We start from the raw sequence: 19,617 nt of genomic DNA, 5'->3' as shown, positions 1-19,617 counted from the left end.
ACACACTGACCACAGAATGAGACTTAGATTAGTTCCAGACAAATAAAGATCAGGGGTGACATCTCCCCTCGCAATGCATCAGACTGCTGAGCAGTGACCATGAGTGTGTGCTTAAGAATCCAGCAATGGAAGCCTGGCCAAATCTGGTGGCTTTGAGACACAGCCAAACCCAAACGATGTAGAGAGAGAGAGACGTGGATCGAGAAAATGTCTCTGTTTCCCACAGGCTAACTCAACCGCATTGGTGTGCCACAACAAATGTGTTGATATAAACAAGAGCGCAGTTGGACAGCAGTTGATTGTGTAATTTGGGGTTTGTGTCGTGGTTGTAGAGAGACAGATATTCTGTCAAAGGCCGTGTGACGGTTCATAATTGTAACTTTTTAGTGTCCCAGCAGTCTTTTCCATCTCTCCCTGTGTTTTCTCCCTCCATCCATCTCCTTGTGTGTGGCAATATTTCAACACTAAGAAGCTGAACCCCTATGATCCAGTGGACTGATAAGCCGCCCCTGTCATGTCCTCACCATCATAATTCCAGCTGTATTATCCAGTGTCTCTTGTTGTTTTCCCCCTCTCTTTCCTTTTTCTGCCTGTTTGTCTTTCTCCAGGTCTACAGGTGAATAATGGAGACATGGTGCTACAAGATAGTTATCCACATATACAGTATACTTTGGTATTATGAAGAATGTAAGGGTGTGGTAGAGAGAAGGAGGACTGTAAAAAGAGGGACATTTTTACCCTGAAAGGTGCATCATTATTTTTTTCCAAGAACTTTATTCTTCTTAACAGCAGTTGCTCAGTGGGCAAATGATCCCTGGATTTTTTTTGCCAGTTCTCATTATGCTCCATTTCACATCCAATTTTGTTTTGTGTTTTGTTTTGTTTTACTTTGCTTTTTGTTTTGTTTTTTGTTGTGCTGTCGTTTGATTTTGTTTTGTTTGATATTTTGTTTGTTTTGTTTTGTGTTTTGTTTTACATCAAAGGCAACAGACAAGAAAGAATATAACATTTCAAGCTATTAAAGGGTTACTTCACCCAAAAATGAAAATTACCCTATGATTTACTTACCCTCAAGCCATCCTAGATGTATATGACTTTCTTCTTTCAGACGAATACAATCGGAGTTATATTAAAAACATCCTGGCTCTTCCAAGCTTTATAATGGGAGTGGATGGTAGCCCATAATTTGAAGTCCAAAAAATGGAACCAATCCATTATAAAAGAAGTTCACACGGCTCCAGGGGGTTAATAAAGGCCTTCTGAAGCGAAGCGATGCGTTTGTGTAAGAAAAATATCCATATTTACAACTTTATAAACCTTAATCTCTAACTTCCGCTCCAGCGGATGACGTAGACGTAGGCGTAGCGTAAACTCCGGTGAGAATATGCTAGTCTCACGAGAAACAAGTTTTGTTTACAGCAAAGGAAAGCCAGTGTCCTCTTGGCTTATATTGAAATCCTCCGACATTTTTCTTTACAAATCCTCGTTTTGTATTACTAATTCGTGACCAGTGTTTTGTTTTTCTCTCTCCTCTGCACTTCCGCGTTCGTCACCTGCCTACGTGATACGTGCCTACGTGCTACGTCATCCGCTTAACGCCACTCTCTCGTGAACGAGCGTACGACAGTTAGCGGAAGCTAGAGATTAAGGTTTATAAAGTTGTAAATATGGATATTTTTCTTACACAAATGCATCGCGTCTCTTCAGAAGGCCTTTATTATCTTATGCACGAACAGCTTGTAACACTCCAAAGAGAAAGGAAAACTTGAAATCGCATCATATGACCCCTTTCATGTAACTCCGATTGTATTAGTCTGAAAGAAGAAAGTCATATACACCTAGGATGGCTTGAAGGTGAGTAAATCATGGGATAATTTTCATTTTTGGGGTGAACTATCCCTTTAAGTCCTCCAAAAATTCACAGTTTGTTGCAGCTTTCAAATCTGTCAATGGAAAAATAGGTCTAGATGATAGTCATGGAAAATTCAGTAACAAAAACAAAATTACTTAGTGCAGCTTGATATTGCAAGAAGAACTCATTGAAGACTTTTCTCTCAGTTTGGTTACTTCCACACACAGGTGGTGCTATAGTGAGGTTGGACATTGCATGTTTTTTTCCGTTTTGTTTTTTTGCATTGAAATAATCACAATGCAAATGTTTTGTTTGTATATTATATTTTAGATTTGATTTATTTCAGACATACATCTAAGGGCCACCAAGGGGCAGTTAACACATCCTGATGCTGTAAACATCTAGATAAATGTGTGCAGTCCAGCACTTCCTGTGATGAGAGGGCCAAATAGAAGGCTTTCTGTTCTTTCTGAAACACTGTGGCCTATTTATGCTCCTAACAGATAGAGAGAGAGAGATGATAAGAGAGTTACGTAGAAGAGTGTGAGAGAGTTCTCTGACTCCAGTTTCAGTGGGTGATAAATCTGGTGTTAATCTCTCAGGCCTGATTTGGTGAAGTTATGTGGACCTTCTACCTGCCTTACCACACACAAACACTCTCGCACACCAGTAACGGCACATGCAGCATTGAAAAATGCATGAATGCAAACAATTTACATCCTAGCATGTATTGTGCAGTACAGCTTAACCTGTGTACATGCCTTCACACGCCATGTGAAATTCTGACTCAAGATGTCCACTTGATTGTCTCTGAATAGAAGGTGTCAGTTTGTGTTGTCCAGCCCAAAACATATCTGTACAATCAGAGCTCATCAACTCCACAACACATTCATTCCAACCATCAAATTCGGACACGTCCTTAGGTATTTGTGCTGCCTAGTCAGACAGAGAGTCTGGAGAGGCTTTTGCCAACAAAGAGCAAGTTAGCACTTCAGGAGAGAGCAACGCTTATCAAACACACTACTGTCAGCACTGCAGATATCAGCTGCTGTATATATTGTACTCCCGCACTAAGCCTGTGGGCTGTTTATGATTTCCAAGCCACATAGCAGTTGACCCTTTGCTAAGCTATGCCCTGCTTAGTTACATTGCAAATTTGGACAAGCTTTATAGAATGTCTCATTGACATGAAACTGGAGATTTCTGTAAAAAACGAAAAATTGTGAAATAGTACAGCTCTTTCCTAATTTAAAGGGGTCATCGGATGCCCATTTTCCACAAGTTGATATGATTCTTTAGGTTCTTAATGAAAAGTCTATAACATACTTTGATTAAAATTTCTCAATGATAGTGTAAAATACTCCCTTTTTACCTTGTCAAAAACAGCTCTGTTCACAGCGACCCGTTTCGGTGCATGTCTCTTTAAATGCTAATGAGCTACTGCTCACCCCACCCTTCTTTTCCGTGATGAGCCATTCTCATGAGACTCTAAACTTTAGCCACATTCGTCATGGAACTTGCTAACTAGCACATTATTAGAAAAGGCGATTTGCAAAGATTCATAAAAAAACAACTTATACTCATTTCTTTTGTAGGTGAAGCTGGATCACGAATGATTCGCTTGAACATAGATGCATTTAGGTAGATCGGGGACGCATTCCCTTAAAAAACAAATGTAATCCACTGCGTCTTCAGCAGCTCTGATGTCAGGAGTAAATGACGACTGCTATGTTCATTATTACATCCAACAACAAAACACATCAATCACTTAGGAGCCATTCTTGTCTACTCCTGCTCCGGCGTCGAAACAATGGGGGACTGTTTACAGCTCACACAGGGCGTGTCTAAGGTAAAACACCAGTGTCAGTCAACAAATGTGGGAGGGGCCTGTGCAGAACTGCGTCACTCTGCCAAAAATCTGAGAACAGCTTGATCTGAGACAGTGGTTATGATTTATTGTGATTGAAAAAAATTTTTTTTTAAAAAACACTGGTTGGATTTTTATCATTATAGGGTGGTTGTGTGTACACACTGCCAAGACACATTTCAGTTCAAACAACATGTAAAAGTGAATTTAGCATCCGATGACCCCTTTAATATACAGTATTTTAAAATGTAATTTATTCCTGTACTGACAGCAGCCACTACTCCAATCTTTATTGTCACATGGTCCTTGAAATCAATATGCTGATTAGGTTCTCAAGAACTTTTATTATCAATGTATAATTATAATCATGTATGTACTTTATATGTGTGTATGTTTATAGTATATTTATGTATTATTTGCTACTTATACCTAATTTACATGGACTAATACCACACCGACCAACCGTCACACCCTGCTTGTACTACGACTGAATAACAATGGAGAAGTTAATATTGTTTGTCTCCGAGCATTCATGTGTTCACCAGATGGTGTTTCCCGGACTACCACAAAATGATGAAAATAATGCTTGGAGAAACATTTCATTCGCCATGCGTCTGCCATATTACTTTAGCAGATATTCCGTAATACCATAGCAAACAAAGAGTCTCAGCTGAAAACGGAGAAGCACTCACAGCTAGGCTTTTTCAGCAGAGCATCTGGTGTTTTCAGCTGGCTAAAAATGCTTTGGTGGACACATGACCTTAAGGTGGTGCTTAGTGAAGGTAAAAATAAATGTTAAAAAAAAAGAAAGTCGCAGGTGTGCGTTTCTCCACACTTTACACTAGCTCATCCAGCCTAGTTTTTAAATCACTCTTTCTTCACAGTTCCTTCCCTCTCATAACTTCACTTTCACTCCCTTTGACACCCTTTCTCCAGCATTTTTGCAGTCTAGCTGATATGAAGTATCTCTCTTTCTCTCTTCGTAGACGTTTGGCTGGTAATGACCTTGCATTCATCCACCCAGAGGCTCTGTCTGGCCTCCATCAGCTTAAAGTCCTGTAAGTATTCAACACACACACACACACCTCTATTTGATACAGGCTTACTCGTTCATCCAGTGAGAAGATCTTGTACAGCGCAGTGAGAGAGCAGTAGATCCTGCTGTGAGTTTTGTTGAGTTGTTAAGTGGTGTTGTGTAACTAACAGGAATTTCGCTGTTGCTGGATCAGCAAGTCTGTCAGTGTCTGATGGAGTACCTTTTAGGGTTGTGCCGATAGACGATAGTATCGTGTAATACTATGTAATAAGGCTAGTAATACTATCTAATTAATATTAGGGCTTATTTGCTGCATTAGGCCTATATTTCTTTTCCCGCGTTTTTACAGTATTGCGCGTTCTAACCAATCACACACGATTATGCTGAGCTTATGAATGCAATGGCCAATCAGAGGCGTTCAGATGAGTCATCACTGAAACAGCAGAGTTATGTTGTTCAGCGCGCGCTGACTGAACTCTGACTCGCGAATTCTCTCATTATAAACAACAAAGTGCAGCTGTACGTGCGATGTAAGTATAAGAGATTTATTCATCATATAGTGTAGATTCACTGAGTTTAATGGGAGTGTTTTTAAAGTGCATAAACTCGCGCTAGACTGAGCTTGTGATGATGTTCTTTGGTAATGTAATGTTCTTTGCTCGTTTTCTGTAACTTAGCTGCTTTTTTAAGACGATAGGACGATATGAAAATTGAGCATATCGCCCAACACTAGTACCTTTCATCATGATGCATTCTCTCTCTCCCCCTCTCTCTCTTTGCTGTACCTCATATTTTGTCCTTCAGGTGTTTGTGAGCCAATTCAAATGCAGCTTATCAGCTGTCTGGTCCCCTCAGCCATGCTTTACATAAAGCTCATTTTTCCTCTTCCTGCCCCTCATCCAGGGCTGTTTCAAAGACCCATGGTGCTGTTACAGCTCATCCAGACACTCTTGTGGGAATTGATTTAGGGAAACTGGTTGTGCACCAAAAGCCAAGGGCTTTGGAACTATAGATGTTGGAGATGATTTGAGACCAGTTTTCATTTGCTGTGGTCATGTGTTTGTGAATGCCTCTTGGCTGGGATGCGTGTATGTAATTGTAAGTGTGTGTGTTAGTGTGTAGTTGTGTGTGCTGTGGCCTGGCACTGAGTGGGAAAAGCTGTCCTCGCGGCCTATGCCATTTGAGTGACGCCAGAGAGCTGATAGGGTAGAGGAAGCAAGATATGCACCGTGATTAGCTCAGAACGAGACACACACAAACACATATTAAATCAATACTAGAGCTTATAATTGTGGAGAAATCTTGAAGTGCATATGTATTGTGTTGTGTTGTGATATAGAGGTGAACACAGTATATAATGGTGGTGTTTTAAACTTCTTTTTCAGAATGCTTCAGAACAATCAGTTGAAGACTGTCCCAAGCGCAGCTCTCAAGAATCTCCATGCCCTGCAGTCTTTGTAAGCATCTCACTCATTTTCTTTCTCCCACTCTGGACCAAATACTTCAATATAAACTATCATTCAAAACAATTGGGGTCAGTAAGGTATAGTAAGATAGAAATTATTGCTTTTATTTAGAAATGATGGTCACACTTTATTTTAAGGTCCAATTCTCACTATTAACAAACCATTAACTATGAATTTTGCCTCAATAATCTCCTAATTTGCTGCTTATTAATAGTTAGTAAGGTAGTTGTTAAGTTTAGGTATTGGGTAGGATTAGTGGAATATGGTCTTGCAGAATATGTGCTTTATAAGCACTAATAAACAGCTAATATGTTAATAATAGGCATGCTAATAAACAACTAGTTAATAGTGAGAATTTATGTATTTTAACTATTTAAAAGTGACAGTAAAACATTTACAATTTTCAAAATATTCTTTTTTCAAATAAATGCTGTTCTTTTGATCATCCTATTCATTAAAGAACACTGAAAAAAGTATTATGGTTTCCACAAACAATATTAAGCAGCATAACTGTTTACAACATTGATAATAATAAGAAATGTTTCTTAAGCGCCAAATAAGCATATTAGAATGATTTCTGAAGGATCACGTGACACTGAAGACTGGAGTAATGGCTTCTGCAAATTCAGCTTTGCCATCACAGGTATAAATTAAATTTTAAAATATTAAAATAAAATAAGAAAAAAGTTAATGTAATAATATTTCAAAATATTACTTTTTTTACTGTATTTTTTAATCAGATAAATGCAGCCTTGGTGAGCATTTTAAAGACACTTCTTTAAAAAATATTAAAGTCTTACTGACCCCAAACTGCATTTGTGATGGCAAAAAGGTTATCATAATGGTGAAAATATGAATGGTATGTTTTAGGTCAGTTACCTAAAATATATGTTTTCCCTTATCACACTTTTGTTTTTCATGGGTAAAAAAGACAATTCAACTGTCTTTTTTTTACCCAAGCCTGTCCAATGCTTTTTTTCCCAGACCCTTCTGATTGACAGGCCATAATTCGCTCAGATCATTGGCTGTTTGGCTGATCATTGCTTGTGGCCTATGTCGGACAATCAATTTATTTGCCAATACAGATGATAAGCTTATACTGTACATTGGTGCATTGCTTTTTTTTTTTTAAATCAGTCCATGTCATTTTGTCAATTACCTGTTTAGTGTTATGATAGTAATGATCTTATGTATTTCATCAAGAAATATTTACATAGTAATGTCTCAGATGCATTAGTGTTTTTGTAACTTGCATGGTTTGTTTGTGTGTCTGTCCTTTAACTTTGTCTCAACGAGACTTAGTCCAGCTGCTGTTTCTGCTGTGGGACAATGTATGTTTAAAAAATCAGCTCTCAACCATTATCAACTCTCCAGATCTCTTCGTCTCTCTCTCTATCTCACCCCCCTCATGTTGTGTGTTTTTCCTTTTCTTTTTCCCTGTGGTGCTAAAGTAATGTGTTTTGGCATAGTCCGCCTGCTTTTGGATAAGGCCTTTGAGAATGACCTGTCAATCAATGTGCCTTCTGCCGCTCAGCGAGGATGATGAGAGAAAGAGTGGGAATTTAGTCAGAGCAGAGGCCAAGGACGAGAGACACATGAGAGAGAGGGAAGGGGGCAGTCCTCCCGGAATGTGTTCACCCTGCAGGCTTTCTGCACAGGTTCTTCAGCTGCACTAATCAGGCTACCAAAAAAACCCTCCTAATTACAGTAACATTGCTGTGGGGAACAAGGTGGAAACAAAGCCTGTAGAAAACACCAGAAAAAAAAACTTTACTTCACCACTTACAGCAGTTCTGCTTTGACAGGTGTTTGAAAGATCGACTAATTAATTTTTGGTTGTAGCTAGTGATGCATTCTGGTGAAATCTGATACTGAAAACCAAAAAAAATCCCCATTTTAAATTAGCATATGTTTGAAATAACAATTATTTTTTTATTCATATTTTACTATTTTTGTGCTTTTGTATATACACTCCCATTCAAAAGTTTTTTGTTTGTTTGTTTTTGAAAGAAGTCTCTTATGCTTACCAAGCCTGCATTTATTTGATCAAAAATACATTATATACAATAATCCAAAATATTCAAATATTTTTGTTCCATTTAAATATATAGTTTTAATGTTTTTTATTCCTGTGATGACAAATCTGAAATTTCAGCATCAGTTACATTTAATCTTCTAAATTTTCCTGCTTAATATTTTAGTTTAAATCATGATACATATTTTTTTTTAGGATTTTTTGCTAAATAGAAAGTTCTAAGAACAGCATTTATTTAAAAAAAATATATATAGACAAATTAGAAATGTCATTACTGTCACTTTTGATCAACTGAATTCATCCTGTTCATCAAAATATTGAGCCTAAGCTTTTGAACAATAGTGTATTTGTCTGTCAGCTCTTATCTGTTGTGAATACTCTGCTAAACAGAGAGGCGTGCATGTCTCAACAACTATAAAACTCAACCTCTTTCCTATCAATATATTACCCATTAACAGCCCGTGTTTACATTAAATCTCATTAAAGCTGGATCATGTCATGTGCACACTGCTTTTTCTTCCATGCCAATGATTCTGTTATTGAATTTAAATTTGAAAGGACCGTTTCCGTTTCCTTTTTTCTTTTTACAAATTTTGAAACGTTTTAGCTGGCCAACATTCTTTGCATCCCTAGTTAGAGCAGTTGATGCTATGGATATACTCTAGAAATATGACTGCCTCTCCTCACTCAAACAGTTTCCAAAACCACAATTATAATCTTAGGTCCATCTATAATTTCAAGTGGCTGCCTGTGCCACAGTTTGCAGTGATCCGGTAAAGATCTGTGCCTTGTAACCTCAAAAGTCAATTCTGTGGTTTCCTAGCCAACAGACCAAAGAGCAATTCATTATCATGAACAATTATCCTTCATCCTTCTTGAGTGTTAAAGCTATGATCTGAAAATTCTTACGAAGTAATAAATCATAACAGACGTGGAGCTGCTAATGTGTTACGTTACAACAGCTCCTGTGGCCAAATGTTTCCTTGGAGATCTACATCTTAAATGAATATCCTCTCTGTCTCTCGTCTGTGCCACCCAACCCTTTTGAGTCTCGGTGAATCTTGTACTATATGTGTTTGTTAGCGTGTGCACGCTCGGGTTTGGCAGTGGCTGATGTGGACATGCCTAGATCTGTACGTTCAAAACAAGCAGCATGCACAGCCTTCAGCTGCAGCTGACAGATCCGTATCTCCATAGATAAGAGCCACCTGAGTCGACTCCTGAATTGTGATTCAATTCAATTCACAAATTAACCGTCCGTTTTGGGATAGATCTATAAGGGACAGTGCCAGATTGTGTCATTCATTCACTGAATTCAGTTTGCTTATCACTCACCGGCCCCACATTATGCCCATTGTGTGAGCTTCATGTCTGTGTAGAGCAGAGAATTAAACATTCTCAAACGTGCCAAAGCCGAAAGTGAGCCAGAGTTCATATCCAAAGCACACGTCAGTTTAGATGATCTCTCACTGTAGTTCACAAATGCCTCGCAGTGCTGAAAAGTTTTCCTAAAGACTTGCACTCAGGCAAAAAGGGGGAACAGTACATGCATTAAAAAACTGGTTTTCACTCGCCATGTGCAATCTTTAGTCCTCCTTTCTCAGAATGGCCCGAGAGAGCACTAAAAGTTTATTTAACTAGCGAGACTAAGCTTAAAGTACACTGTACACCCATTACTCCACGCAAGGCTATTGTGAACAATTATGAGCTGTTTATATTTTCATTTGGTAGATCCACAAGACCTCTGTAATATATTTCCATTACACAGAGGCATTCATAATCTCCTCACTGTTTGTCTAACTGTGCATGTTTCTGTTCCCAAATAGTGAGCTGACTATATACATTATGGAACATTTTAAGGCGACATATGCATGTGTAGTACATGAATCTTTTGCATAGAATGCAGTTGAGACAAGCTCAGTGAAAAAATGTCAATAGAAGTAGATCAGTCTAATTAAAAATAGAACAAAATTAGGTGAAAAAGTATTTAATTTTTATGCTTAATGGAGAATCGTGATTAGCTTAGCGATCACTAATCAAATGTTAATCAGTTGAAAGGACCCTGCAGTGTGCTTTGCAAGAGGAATGCTTTTTTATGGTATATAGAGTTGACTATACAACAGATAAATTACTGATTATCCAAATAGCCAATCAAATCACTGCGCTGAGAAGCTTTGTTGTTATCCACCATTTTAGCTGTCAAACTTACTGAACTGTCTGCGACATACAAACCTCCTTTTTTTGGCTAATTTCTAAGATTAAGGTGTTGTTGTGGTACATGTAATTTGGATACTAGGTATTCCAAGAATAAAGAGTTGTTTGGTCTGTTTCCCAAAAGCCAGCCAGTAATCTCAAAAAATTGTGTGCTCGATCAGGCGGTAGTACAAATAATTTTGCAAATTTTGAATGATCATCCATAAACAAAACAACGGACCCCATTAGTGTTAGTTACACATTTATCCTTTGTGTTAATGTCAATGATTATGACATGTTGACTGTCCGACTTCTACGGTTATATTTAGTGTTTCAACATAACAACTTGGTACAATTTTTTTTTTTTTTTTTTTTGCATTATTATAAATTTGAAGTAATTTATTCCAAAATCGTCAGACACATCACCAAGCGAGTAGACTTGTGATGTCATTTTGTTCGATGGACAAAGATAAAGCCTTTAAAAATTGAGTTGAATTGTTGTCGTGAGGTCAGTTCAGTAATTTCTGAGGTTCTGTTTGAGTTAGGATATCTAGGTAGGCATTAGACAGCTCAGCTAAGTCTGGTAACTTAGGTGACTTTGTGTGTGTGTGTGTGTGTGTGTGTGTTCCCATACTTAAAGTTTCAGTGAAAAGGTTATAAAGCTTAGTTCTTGTTCTAACTGAGATCTACGCCTACGCATGCTCTACCCTTTTGTGTTTTTAATTGTACAATCTTCAGGGGAGGGAGATTATAGCTTAGTCAGTGTCAGCCGTTCATAAACAGGAAGTCACCACCCCACCAGTATTACCCATCAAACCCTTCCTCCCTATGATTAGCTCCCATTCCAAATCTCAGTGCCCTAACTTAGAATAGAAAATTGAAATAGAAAATTCTCCACGTGACTTGTGCGCTTTATTCATAGTCTTCTGAGGTCATGTGCAACTCACACTTGTTGATAAGTATATCCATACTGAGTCAGATCTTTTAAGCATCCACAGTATTTGACACAGCACTGTTTATTTCGGTCATTAGCCCTCAGGCCTGAAAGGTGTGGTCCTCTTTTCTCATAAACCCATTGAAGGGGCCCCTTAGTGGGGCCAGTTTTGAGGTTCCCACCTGGGCTGTGTGAAAAAGGGAGGCCAGTGCAGTGAGATCATGGAAATGGCTTGTGTTTCTTTAACAGCACAGTGTTCGGAGACTGAGTGCTAACTGATGTTTTAGCACCTACTTGATAGCACACTGTTATTCCCAATATGCACGCTCACCCAGTGGCGTGTTTGTCGAAGCGTCTGTTTCATTAAGTAAAACATTTTCAACTCATTTATACTCTATCCACATCACGCTTAGTAAACCTCTTCCACGATCTGTGCAGGCGGTTGGATGCTAACCACATCACGTCAGTGCCTGAGGACAGTTTTGAGGGTCTGCAGCAGCTCAGGCACCTCTGGCTAGATGACAACAGCCTGACTGAGGTTCCCGTCGGACCCCTACGGCACCAGTGTAACCTGCAGGCCCTGACGTTGGCCCTCAACAGGATCACACACATCCCTGACAACGCCTTTGCCAATCTCTCCAGCCTAGTTGTTCTGTGAGTACTTTGCCATTTTGGTCCCACACACTAGAGGAATTCATAAGATCCTGCTTTTAACACTGATACATTTACCTTCCCTTGTTGCCCTTTAACACACGTCAGTTAAATCCATCAATGCGCTACACTAACTGTAGTCCTAGGTGGCTCGTAAAACACTCATACAAATACACTTGCACATGGTTAAGTAGTACACATGCAAGTAAACAGTGGCGTGGATGGGCGATTTTAGAGAGAAAACAGGGGAAAGCAAAATGGACCCTTGTGTCTTGCAAAGTCAAACAGAGGCTATAGACCCTCTCTCTCTCTTTCTCTCTTTCTCTCGCTCTCCCTGTGCCTTACTTCTGGAAGCTTCTATGTGGGTCTGATTTACCAATTACATTCCAGCTGCTGGAAAATATTTGTCTTAGGAGTGGAGGCCAATTAATCCGTTAAGTAGACTGAACAAACACACAGACCTGTACGGTGAAGTGCTCAGCAAAACGGCTGAGGAGTTATCTTCCAGGGACAGAAAATGTTTGTGTTGGTGTTCTGCTGAGAAGTGCATCTTTTTAATGACTGGAAAATTCAAGCGAAATAGACATCCCTTGTCATCTGAACAGTTATAAATTGACAAATTGATTCTGCATAGATGAGATGCTATTCTTTTACAGGGTTTCTGCTGGTCTTAAAGTCTTAATTCGCCCTTCCATAAATTATGGCCTAAAAAGGCCTTACATTTATAAAGTCATGGCATTAAATGTTTCATTCAGTGCAAAACATGAATGTCTTGCTGAGTATTTTTGTTTTGTTTTCCAATACAAATATCTAAACATCCTTAAATCAAGATACATTTACTTGAGATGCAACTTGAACATATGAAGTCTTTTTGTTCTGAGAAATTGAAGTTTATACCTAAAGAAACATCTATTAATGGGATACGAATTAAGTTAATTTAATTTGATTTAGGTTGAATTAAGTTGACATTGGCAGATATTTGTCCTTGTTTTAGTCGTTAATTAGCTTCATTTGAATCAGTTTCTCAAAAAACAAGACTTCTTATTTTATTACATTTTGCTTCTCGAGTAAATTAATCTTGATTTACGAAACTTTTTGCACATAAAACAAAACTACTGAGGAAGACACTTTTTTGCAGTAGTTTTTGCAGAAGGTACAGTGAAATATTCTACTGGTTAGGAGCAGAGGTTTTCAAGCCATGCTTTTTTTTTTTTTTAAATAAATTAAAAAGTAATGAAGATTTGTTGTATTCTATTCAATTTATTATATGTGGTTGTGCTCCGTTCAATTTATTGCTTACATTTTCTTTACTTGGTCATAAAAAATCTTAAATTTACCTTCATAAAACCTGTAGAAATTAGTTTTACCTCTCAGATTATATTCACTATAGCATTAGTGATGTGTGTTATATTGGTACCTTATTGATTATTGACAATAACAATTTTTAATGTAGTGTTTTATATTGATATTTGATATTTAATAGTGCATGCTCATTTCCCTTATTTTTATATTTAGTTCACCTTTGCCATCATCTAATGCCTCCTAAAGTAAAAAAAAAAAAAAGTCCTGAAGTCCATCTAATGCCTCCTGAACACCTAAAGTTAATCTTTAAAATTAACTTAATTATTTAATAACATTTTTAAATGTAATCTTTAGCAAAACTCGAAATGAATATCTCTTTTTCTTATATTATAACGTTATTATATATTCTAACGTTATACCTGATTTATATTTTATTTTGAATTTAGACAAAAGGTATAGAATTTTAATTTTTGTCCATTGGTTGTGTGTACGTTAATGAATGTCTAAATTATTGCTTCTAAAAGCTTGTTTGCCCATGTTGTTCAGGCATCTACACAACAATCGAATCCAAGAGATTGGAAAAAACTGCTTTAATGGGCTGGACAACCTGGAGACATTGTGAGTTCCCCTTCACCTACATGTGTAGCCAGCCACACTTCCTGTCATTAAAGAGATTGTAAGCGCATGTAACACTACATTTATATCTGCTGCAGTGGGTCTGTCATCAATAGCATCATGCTACATAATTTTACAAAAGATTGTATGTTGGTACAAGTATAGTTATGCAGTGTTTGATAGTTATCTGCTGCTCTAGCGCCCTCTTCTGCAAGATTCAGGGTTGCAGAGAATTTCTGTAAGGATGCTTTAAGCTGACAGTTATTTAAATACCTGTATGCAGTGTAGAGCAGAGGTTAAGGCCGAGGGTGTAATCCTTGAACCTTGAGCCTGAAATGTTACCTCATGCATTTCATTATGAATAAAAAGCATGTGTTATGCAAGAAGTGTCAAAACATGGATATGTAGAGGTTTATGACTTAATAGCATTTGTAAACATTTTATTACGTAGCATAGCTGAGTCCCTCTTTGACACTCAGTACGTGCAAGTTGTTATTCTGAAAGTCATTTTAGAGTGTAAAACAAAGTAGTTGACTTATAAAAGTTAGTTCAAATAAATAGTAATATGCATTTTCTCAATGTATTTTGATGTGATCAGAGATCAACCTAAAGCCCGGCAACACTAATGAGCCATTACTGCTTCACTTGAATTGAGTTAAGCAGGATTTACAGTATACCGATAAAGGACAAAGTCTTTTCAAGACCTTCGGCTTTACCTTATTGTCTCCGTTCTTTCTCTCCACTTACCACAGTTCGTTTAGCAAGCATCCACCGCGTCAGGGAGGAAGAGGCGAGGGGAAGGGGAAGGCAGATAGCCATCGCTGACTCTGCTTTATTTACTTATTCTGACCATAATTAGGACAGGATGAGGACACGCCAACGTCCTGTGCCCCTAGGGAGGCGAGTGGGACACCGGACAGGGGCATTAGGGGGTAGAGAGGAAGTATCATGCCAGGCTGTGTATCATGTGGCAGCTGAGACAAACAATAACACACTGAAGAAATCAGCAGACTGGCTGTCCGGATTGGCCTCTGTAAACAGCACAGTCGATTTCTCTAAACAGGTTTTCTTTTTTTGTCTTTTAGCCAAAAATGATCTTCAGTTATGGTTCTCTTGTCTTTCTTTAAACATAGAGCGGCAACTGAAATAGCCCTTATTATACGGCTTTATTAAATATACAGTACAAAGCAAGTATAAAGAACAATAAAAGTTGCTTTAGCTTAAGTGTTTAGTTTTCACAAGGGAGGTTTTATCCTAATGTGACTAACTTTCATCTGTGCTGTCTCCTTTTAGGGATCTAAACTTCAATAATCTGAATACCTTTCCAGAGGCCATTCAGACACTGCCCAAGCTGAAAGAACTGTGAGTATGTCCAAACACACACACACACACACACTCCAACACTCATTTACAGTCATTCCAATCATTCCTCTCAGACACTTGACTTTTGATGTGGATGGCTGGTGTTGTTATATCATAGTTTGAAATTTCGGATTAATGAACCTCTATTACAGAGAGGAAAGGACATCAAATTGGTGTGAAGTTTCAGGTGCTTCTTTCATCATTTTAAAGTTGTTCTAAAAAGGAAGTCCTTTTAAAAGTCTAGAATAGTGTAAAAATCAAGGGTCCCAAACAGGTGTTTGTTAACCTCTTCACCATTGTGTTTTGAAATCCAGAGAGCTTGAAAAAATAATCACTTGTGCCAAGCTGCCATCTAGTGTTGATAATTAGAACTGCTTCATAATTTTGAGCTGTGATCAGTGATGTAACAGTATTGAATCCCCAGGGAAAATATCTCATCTCACAGAGCTTCTTAAAGATTTCTAGCTTAATGATTTCATAATGTGTTTAATTTTTCCCTGTTTGCCAGTGGATTTCATAGCAACAACATTGCATCTATCCCTGAGGGAGCTTTCCGTAGGAATTCCCTGCTCCGCACAATGTAAGCAAACGCTGATCCCACTGTCACGGAACACACACACACAGTCTAGCTGAAATATTGTGATTTATTTATTTATTTTGTTGGCTATAAACATCCATTATATCTGTGTCTGCAGCCATCTTTTTGACAACCCGCTCTCCTTCGTGGGAACCACTGCTTTCCAGAACCTGTCAGACTTGCACTCTTTGTAAGCAGAACCATTATTCAGTCATTGTTCTGGAACTAAATTAATTACACTCATATTGACACCTGTCAATTAAATGCTCTTTTGCATATTACAGTGTTTACTTGCTTTTATATGTTAATTTCTGTTTATTCAACCTTATAGCAATTAGTCACACCAAAATTACAATGTTGTTGTTCCAAACTAGTATGATTTTTTTTTTCTTTCCATGAAACGATAAAGAAGGTTTTTAGTTATTTTTGTATATTGCACTTTTCCATTTAATAAACTATATATCATAGTGTTTTCCCCCTTCATTTGGAGCTTTACAGCATTCCCATTTACTTTCATTATATGGAAAAGAGCCAGTCAAAGTTTCTGCTAAGCTTTTCTTTTTATGTTGAATTAATGAACACAGTATTTTCATTTTCTTTAATTCATTATATATTTCAGAATGCTGCGTGGTGCCAGTATGATGCAAGATTTCCCCAGCCTGACTGGAACAATAAATCTAGAAAGCCTGTGAGTTTATTTTACACGGCATAAGCATACACAAAAAACAGTGTCAGTTACAATAAAAACCAAGTTTCCTAATATGGAAAAGTCACACAGCACAGCCTGAAATGATAATAAATGACAAAAATTTTAGTAATTTCATTTAAAACCAGTCATTTAATAAAGTTTGAAATACAATATAAATTAAGCAAAATTCACACAAGACTCACGTCTCTTGTGTTGTCCAGGACTTTAACAGGAACCAAAATCAGAAGCATCCCAGCAGACCTGTGTGAGGATCTGACTGTGCTGCGTACACTGTAAGTCATACTTAACACATGAACACGGTTTATAATTCAGTTCCACTCTTATACTGCTGACACAACAGTGTAATACATCAGAGACACACACAAAAGATAATAGCACTAAATTGTAACCACACACATTAGCATGTTTTTAAGCAGTGACATACAACTCATAATAGTTCGTAACACATGTCAGTAAAATGTCCATGAGTGCCCAATGATGTGCCAGTTACAGCCTCAAGCGCTCGGTAATTAATCATCAGTCACAGGCCCCCTAACACACAAAGGTTAGCCGTCACTCAGAACACTGAGTGTCACGGAAAAGCCTTCAAGCCGGTGCTGTCATTCAAGAGACTAACATATGCTCGGCATATCAGTCATAACCGCACACTCCCCTTTCAGTCTCCGCTTCAAATACAAACAGACACACTCCATCACACACAAGTGCAGTGTGCGTCAGTCAGGCGTCATCCACCTCACAGGCCCGTGCGCAGTGGCCTGTCAGAGGCCCAGCTGCAGGGGGACGTTTTAAAGTGATGTCTAATGACCTCCCGGAGGAGAGCGAGCCAGAGGCAGGCCTGCTTCCAGCCTGACTGCTGTAACACATAACAGATCCTTTAGTTCCTGTCTAAACTTCATCAAAACAGTTCCATTCCTCACAAGCTCAGTGTCTCAACATTTGTGTGTGTTTGTTCTGACAGGGATCTTTCCTATAATGAGATTGAAGACCTGCCGTCCTTTCAGGGCTGTGTTAGACTGCAGGATATGTAAGTTTGGTTATCATGCGACATACGCAACTTAGAGTTCTTGAAGTTTGAATTCATTATGTTTATGAGTAGACACTGACGTTTTTCTGTTTTTTAATTATGTGCTCTGCAGAAGTCTACAGCATAACCAAATCCGGCAGATAGACAGAGGAACTTTCCAGGGCATGTCCAGCCTTAGAGTGCTGTAAGTAATCACAATTTTCATAAATGAGCCATAAATGTATGTATATGGAAATGATAATGTGAAGTCAGTAGGTCATTATCATCAGAATCAGAATCAGAAGAGCTTTATTACCAAGTATGTTTACACACACAAGGAATTTGACTTGACGACAGGAGTTTCCATGTGCTGCTTAATGTTAAGGAGTTCGTCTCTGGTAAAACTTATAGAAGAAGAATGACAAAACACAGAACAAACAAGCAAAAACAATAGAAGAATCGCGGAGCTCAGCGTCCTGGCTGCCATTTGCGGCGCCATCTTGATCTCTAATTTGAATCATGAAATAATCCCAGACAGGGTGATCAGTCCTGTTTTAGATTATCCTACATTATTCCACTTATTACATGGCTACTTGCCACATAAATAAATAAATGGACATGAAATATTGATTTGAATATTGATTTGAATTGAAAAGATTTTATTATACAAGAAAGAGACCATGGAGTGGTACAACAGAGAGACCTGAAACTATAGCACACTGTAGGAAACTGTTTGCCAGTGAAACTGTCAATTATGCAGTTAAGTGCTTATTATACATACAATATTTCACCACAGAATGCTGAAATTAACCAATAAGAATAAAGTATCCCATAAAGTCTTACAATATGTCAAAAATCTAATTTGTATGAAATGCATATAAAGCCATTGTGAAAAAGCTTAACCTTAGTTCAATATTGAGTTCTGTACTAATATTGTAGACGGTCTAATGAACTATATTTCTAATCATAACAATAATAATAATTATTATTATTATAAATACAATGAATAATAATAATAATTGTATCATGAACATATTTAACGGAATATTTTAGCTTAAACTACTGTTCAGGGTTTAGGGTCAGTAAAAATTGGTCTTTTAAGAAGCCTCGAATAAGGCTGCATTTATTTGATCATAAATACAATAAAACAATATTGTAATATTGTAAGTAATAATATAATTATATCATATAAATATCTATATAATACATGATTTATATGGTAATTTTGATTTTTAAGCAGTCATTACTCCAGTCTTCAGTGTCACATGATCCTTCAGAAATCATTCTGATCTGCTGATTTGGTGCCCAAGAAACATTTCTTATTATTGTCATTGTTGAAAACAGTTGTGTTGCTTAATAATTTTTCCACATTAAAATGTGCTACTTTTACTGTACTGTATATTGCTTTTGTCGCTGTTTTATAAAAGCAGTAAGTTACAGGAGGCCCTATATTACAGTAATTTTTACCATGGTTAAGAGGGCTTCCAGGCTATGGTAAAATGACCAGTTTATGACTTTTTTAATTAAATGAACAGCAGTTCAGTAATCACACTCTGACTGATCTCCTCATAGTGAGCTCGCACAAGGCTTGTCCTAAATTCTGAATCTTTACCCAGAGCCATCTGTATATGCTTAGCCTGTGTATCTGTTTGTTATTTTACCACTCTACAGAGACCTGAGCAGAAACCAGATCAAGTTCATCCACAGAGATGCTTTCCTTTCTCTCAGTGCTCTCACCAACCTGTGAGTGTTCAGTCATAATTATTCACATTCATTGCATTTTAGTGGAAAAAACTGCTGGGGAATTGAAATATAATTGTCATTAGGGCTGCACGATAAATCGCATGCGATATTTAATGCGCATCTTGTCCGAAAAGCCGGTTCTGTAATCAGCGTAAATCTCCATCACCTGCGGGCTTTCACATTGAGCAGCATTAACTACACAGAGCCGTTGTTCACTGACGAGCTGCGCAAAACCACGTTCATATTCGCGCGATTTTTTGTGCAGCTCGTCA

The 19,617-nt window shown here is 37.8% G+C and overlaps 1 protein-coding gene across 1 annotated transcript in view; it reads left to right on the top strand.

The window, feature by feature from the left end:
• lgr4 (leucine-rich repeat containing G protein-coupled receptor 4) overlaps positions 1-19,617 on the top strand; it is a 29,777-nt gene that overhangs the window by 4,703 nt on the left and 5,457 nt on the right. Inside the window, exons 3-14 of the mRNA XM_016454347.1 lie at positions 4,706-4,777; positions 6,141-6,212; positions 11,822-12,037; positions 13,883-13,954; positions 15,245-15,313; positions 15,822-15,893; positions 16,009-16,080; positions 16,510-16,578; positions 16,800-16,871; positions 17,558-17,623; positions 17,736-17,807; positions 19,274-19,345. Of these exons, the coding sequence (XP_016309833.1) occupies positions 4,706-4,777; positions 6,141-6,212; positions 11,822-12,037; positions 13,883-13,954; positions 15,245-15,313; positions 15,822-15,893; positions 16,009-16,080; positions 16,510-16,578; positions 16,800-16,871; positions 17,558-17,623; positions 17,736-17,807; positions 19,274-19,345 (996 nt within the window). The remainder of the gene's footprint in view (positions 1-4,705; positions 4,778-6,140; positions 6,213-11,821; positions 12,038-13,882; positions 13,955-15,244; positions 15,314-15,821; positions 15,894-16,008; positions 16,081-16,509; positions 16,579-16,799; positions 16,872-17,557; positions 17,624-17,735; positions 17,808-19,273; positions 19,346-19,617) is intronic.

The sequence above is a fragment of the Sinocyclocheilus anshuiensis genome, unplaced genomic scaffold (assembly GCF_001515605.1).
Source record: "Sinocyclocheilus anshuiensis isolate Anshui unplaced genomic scaffold, SAMN03320099.WGS_v1.1 scaffold2129, whole genome shotgun sequence".
In the NCBI taxonomy this organism is placed as follows: Eukaryota; Metazoa; Chordata; class Actinopteri; order Cypriniformes; family Cyprinidae; genus Sinocyclocheilus; species Sinocyclocheilus anshuiensis.
The sequence above is the reverse complement of the archived record's forward strand: the minus strand, read 5'-3'. Positions and strand labels throughout refer to the sequence as shown.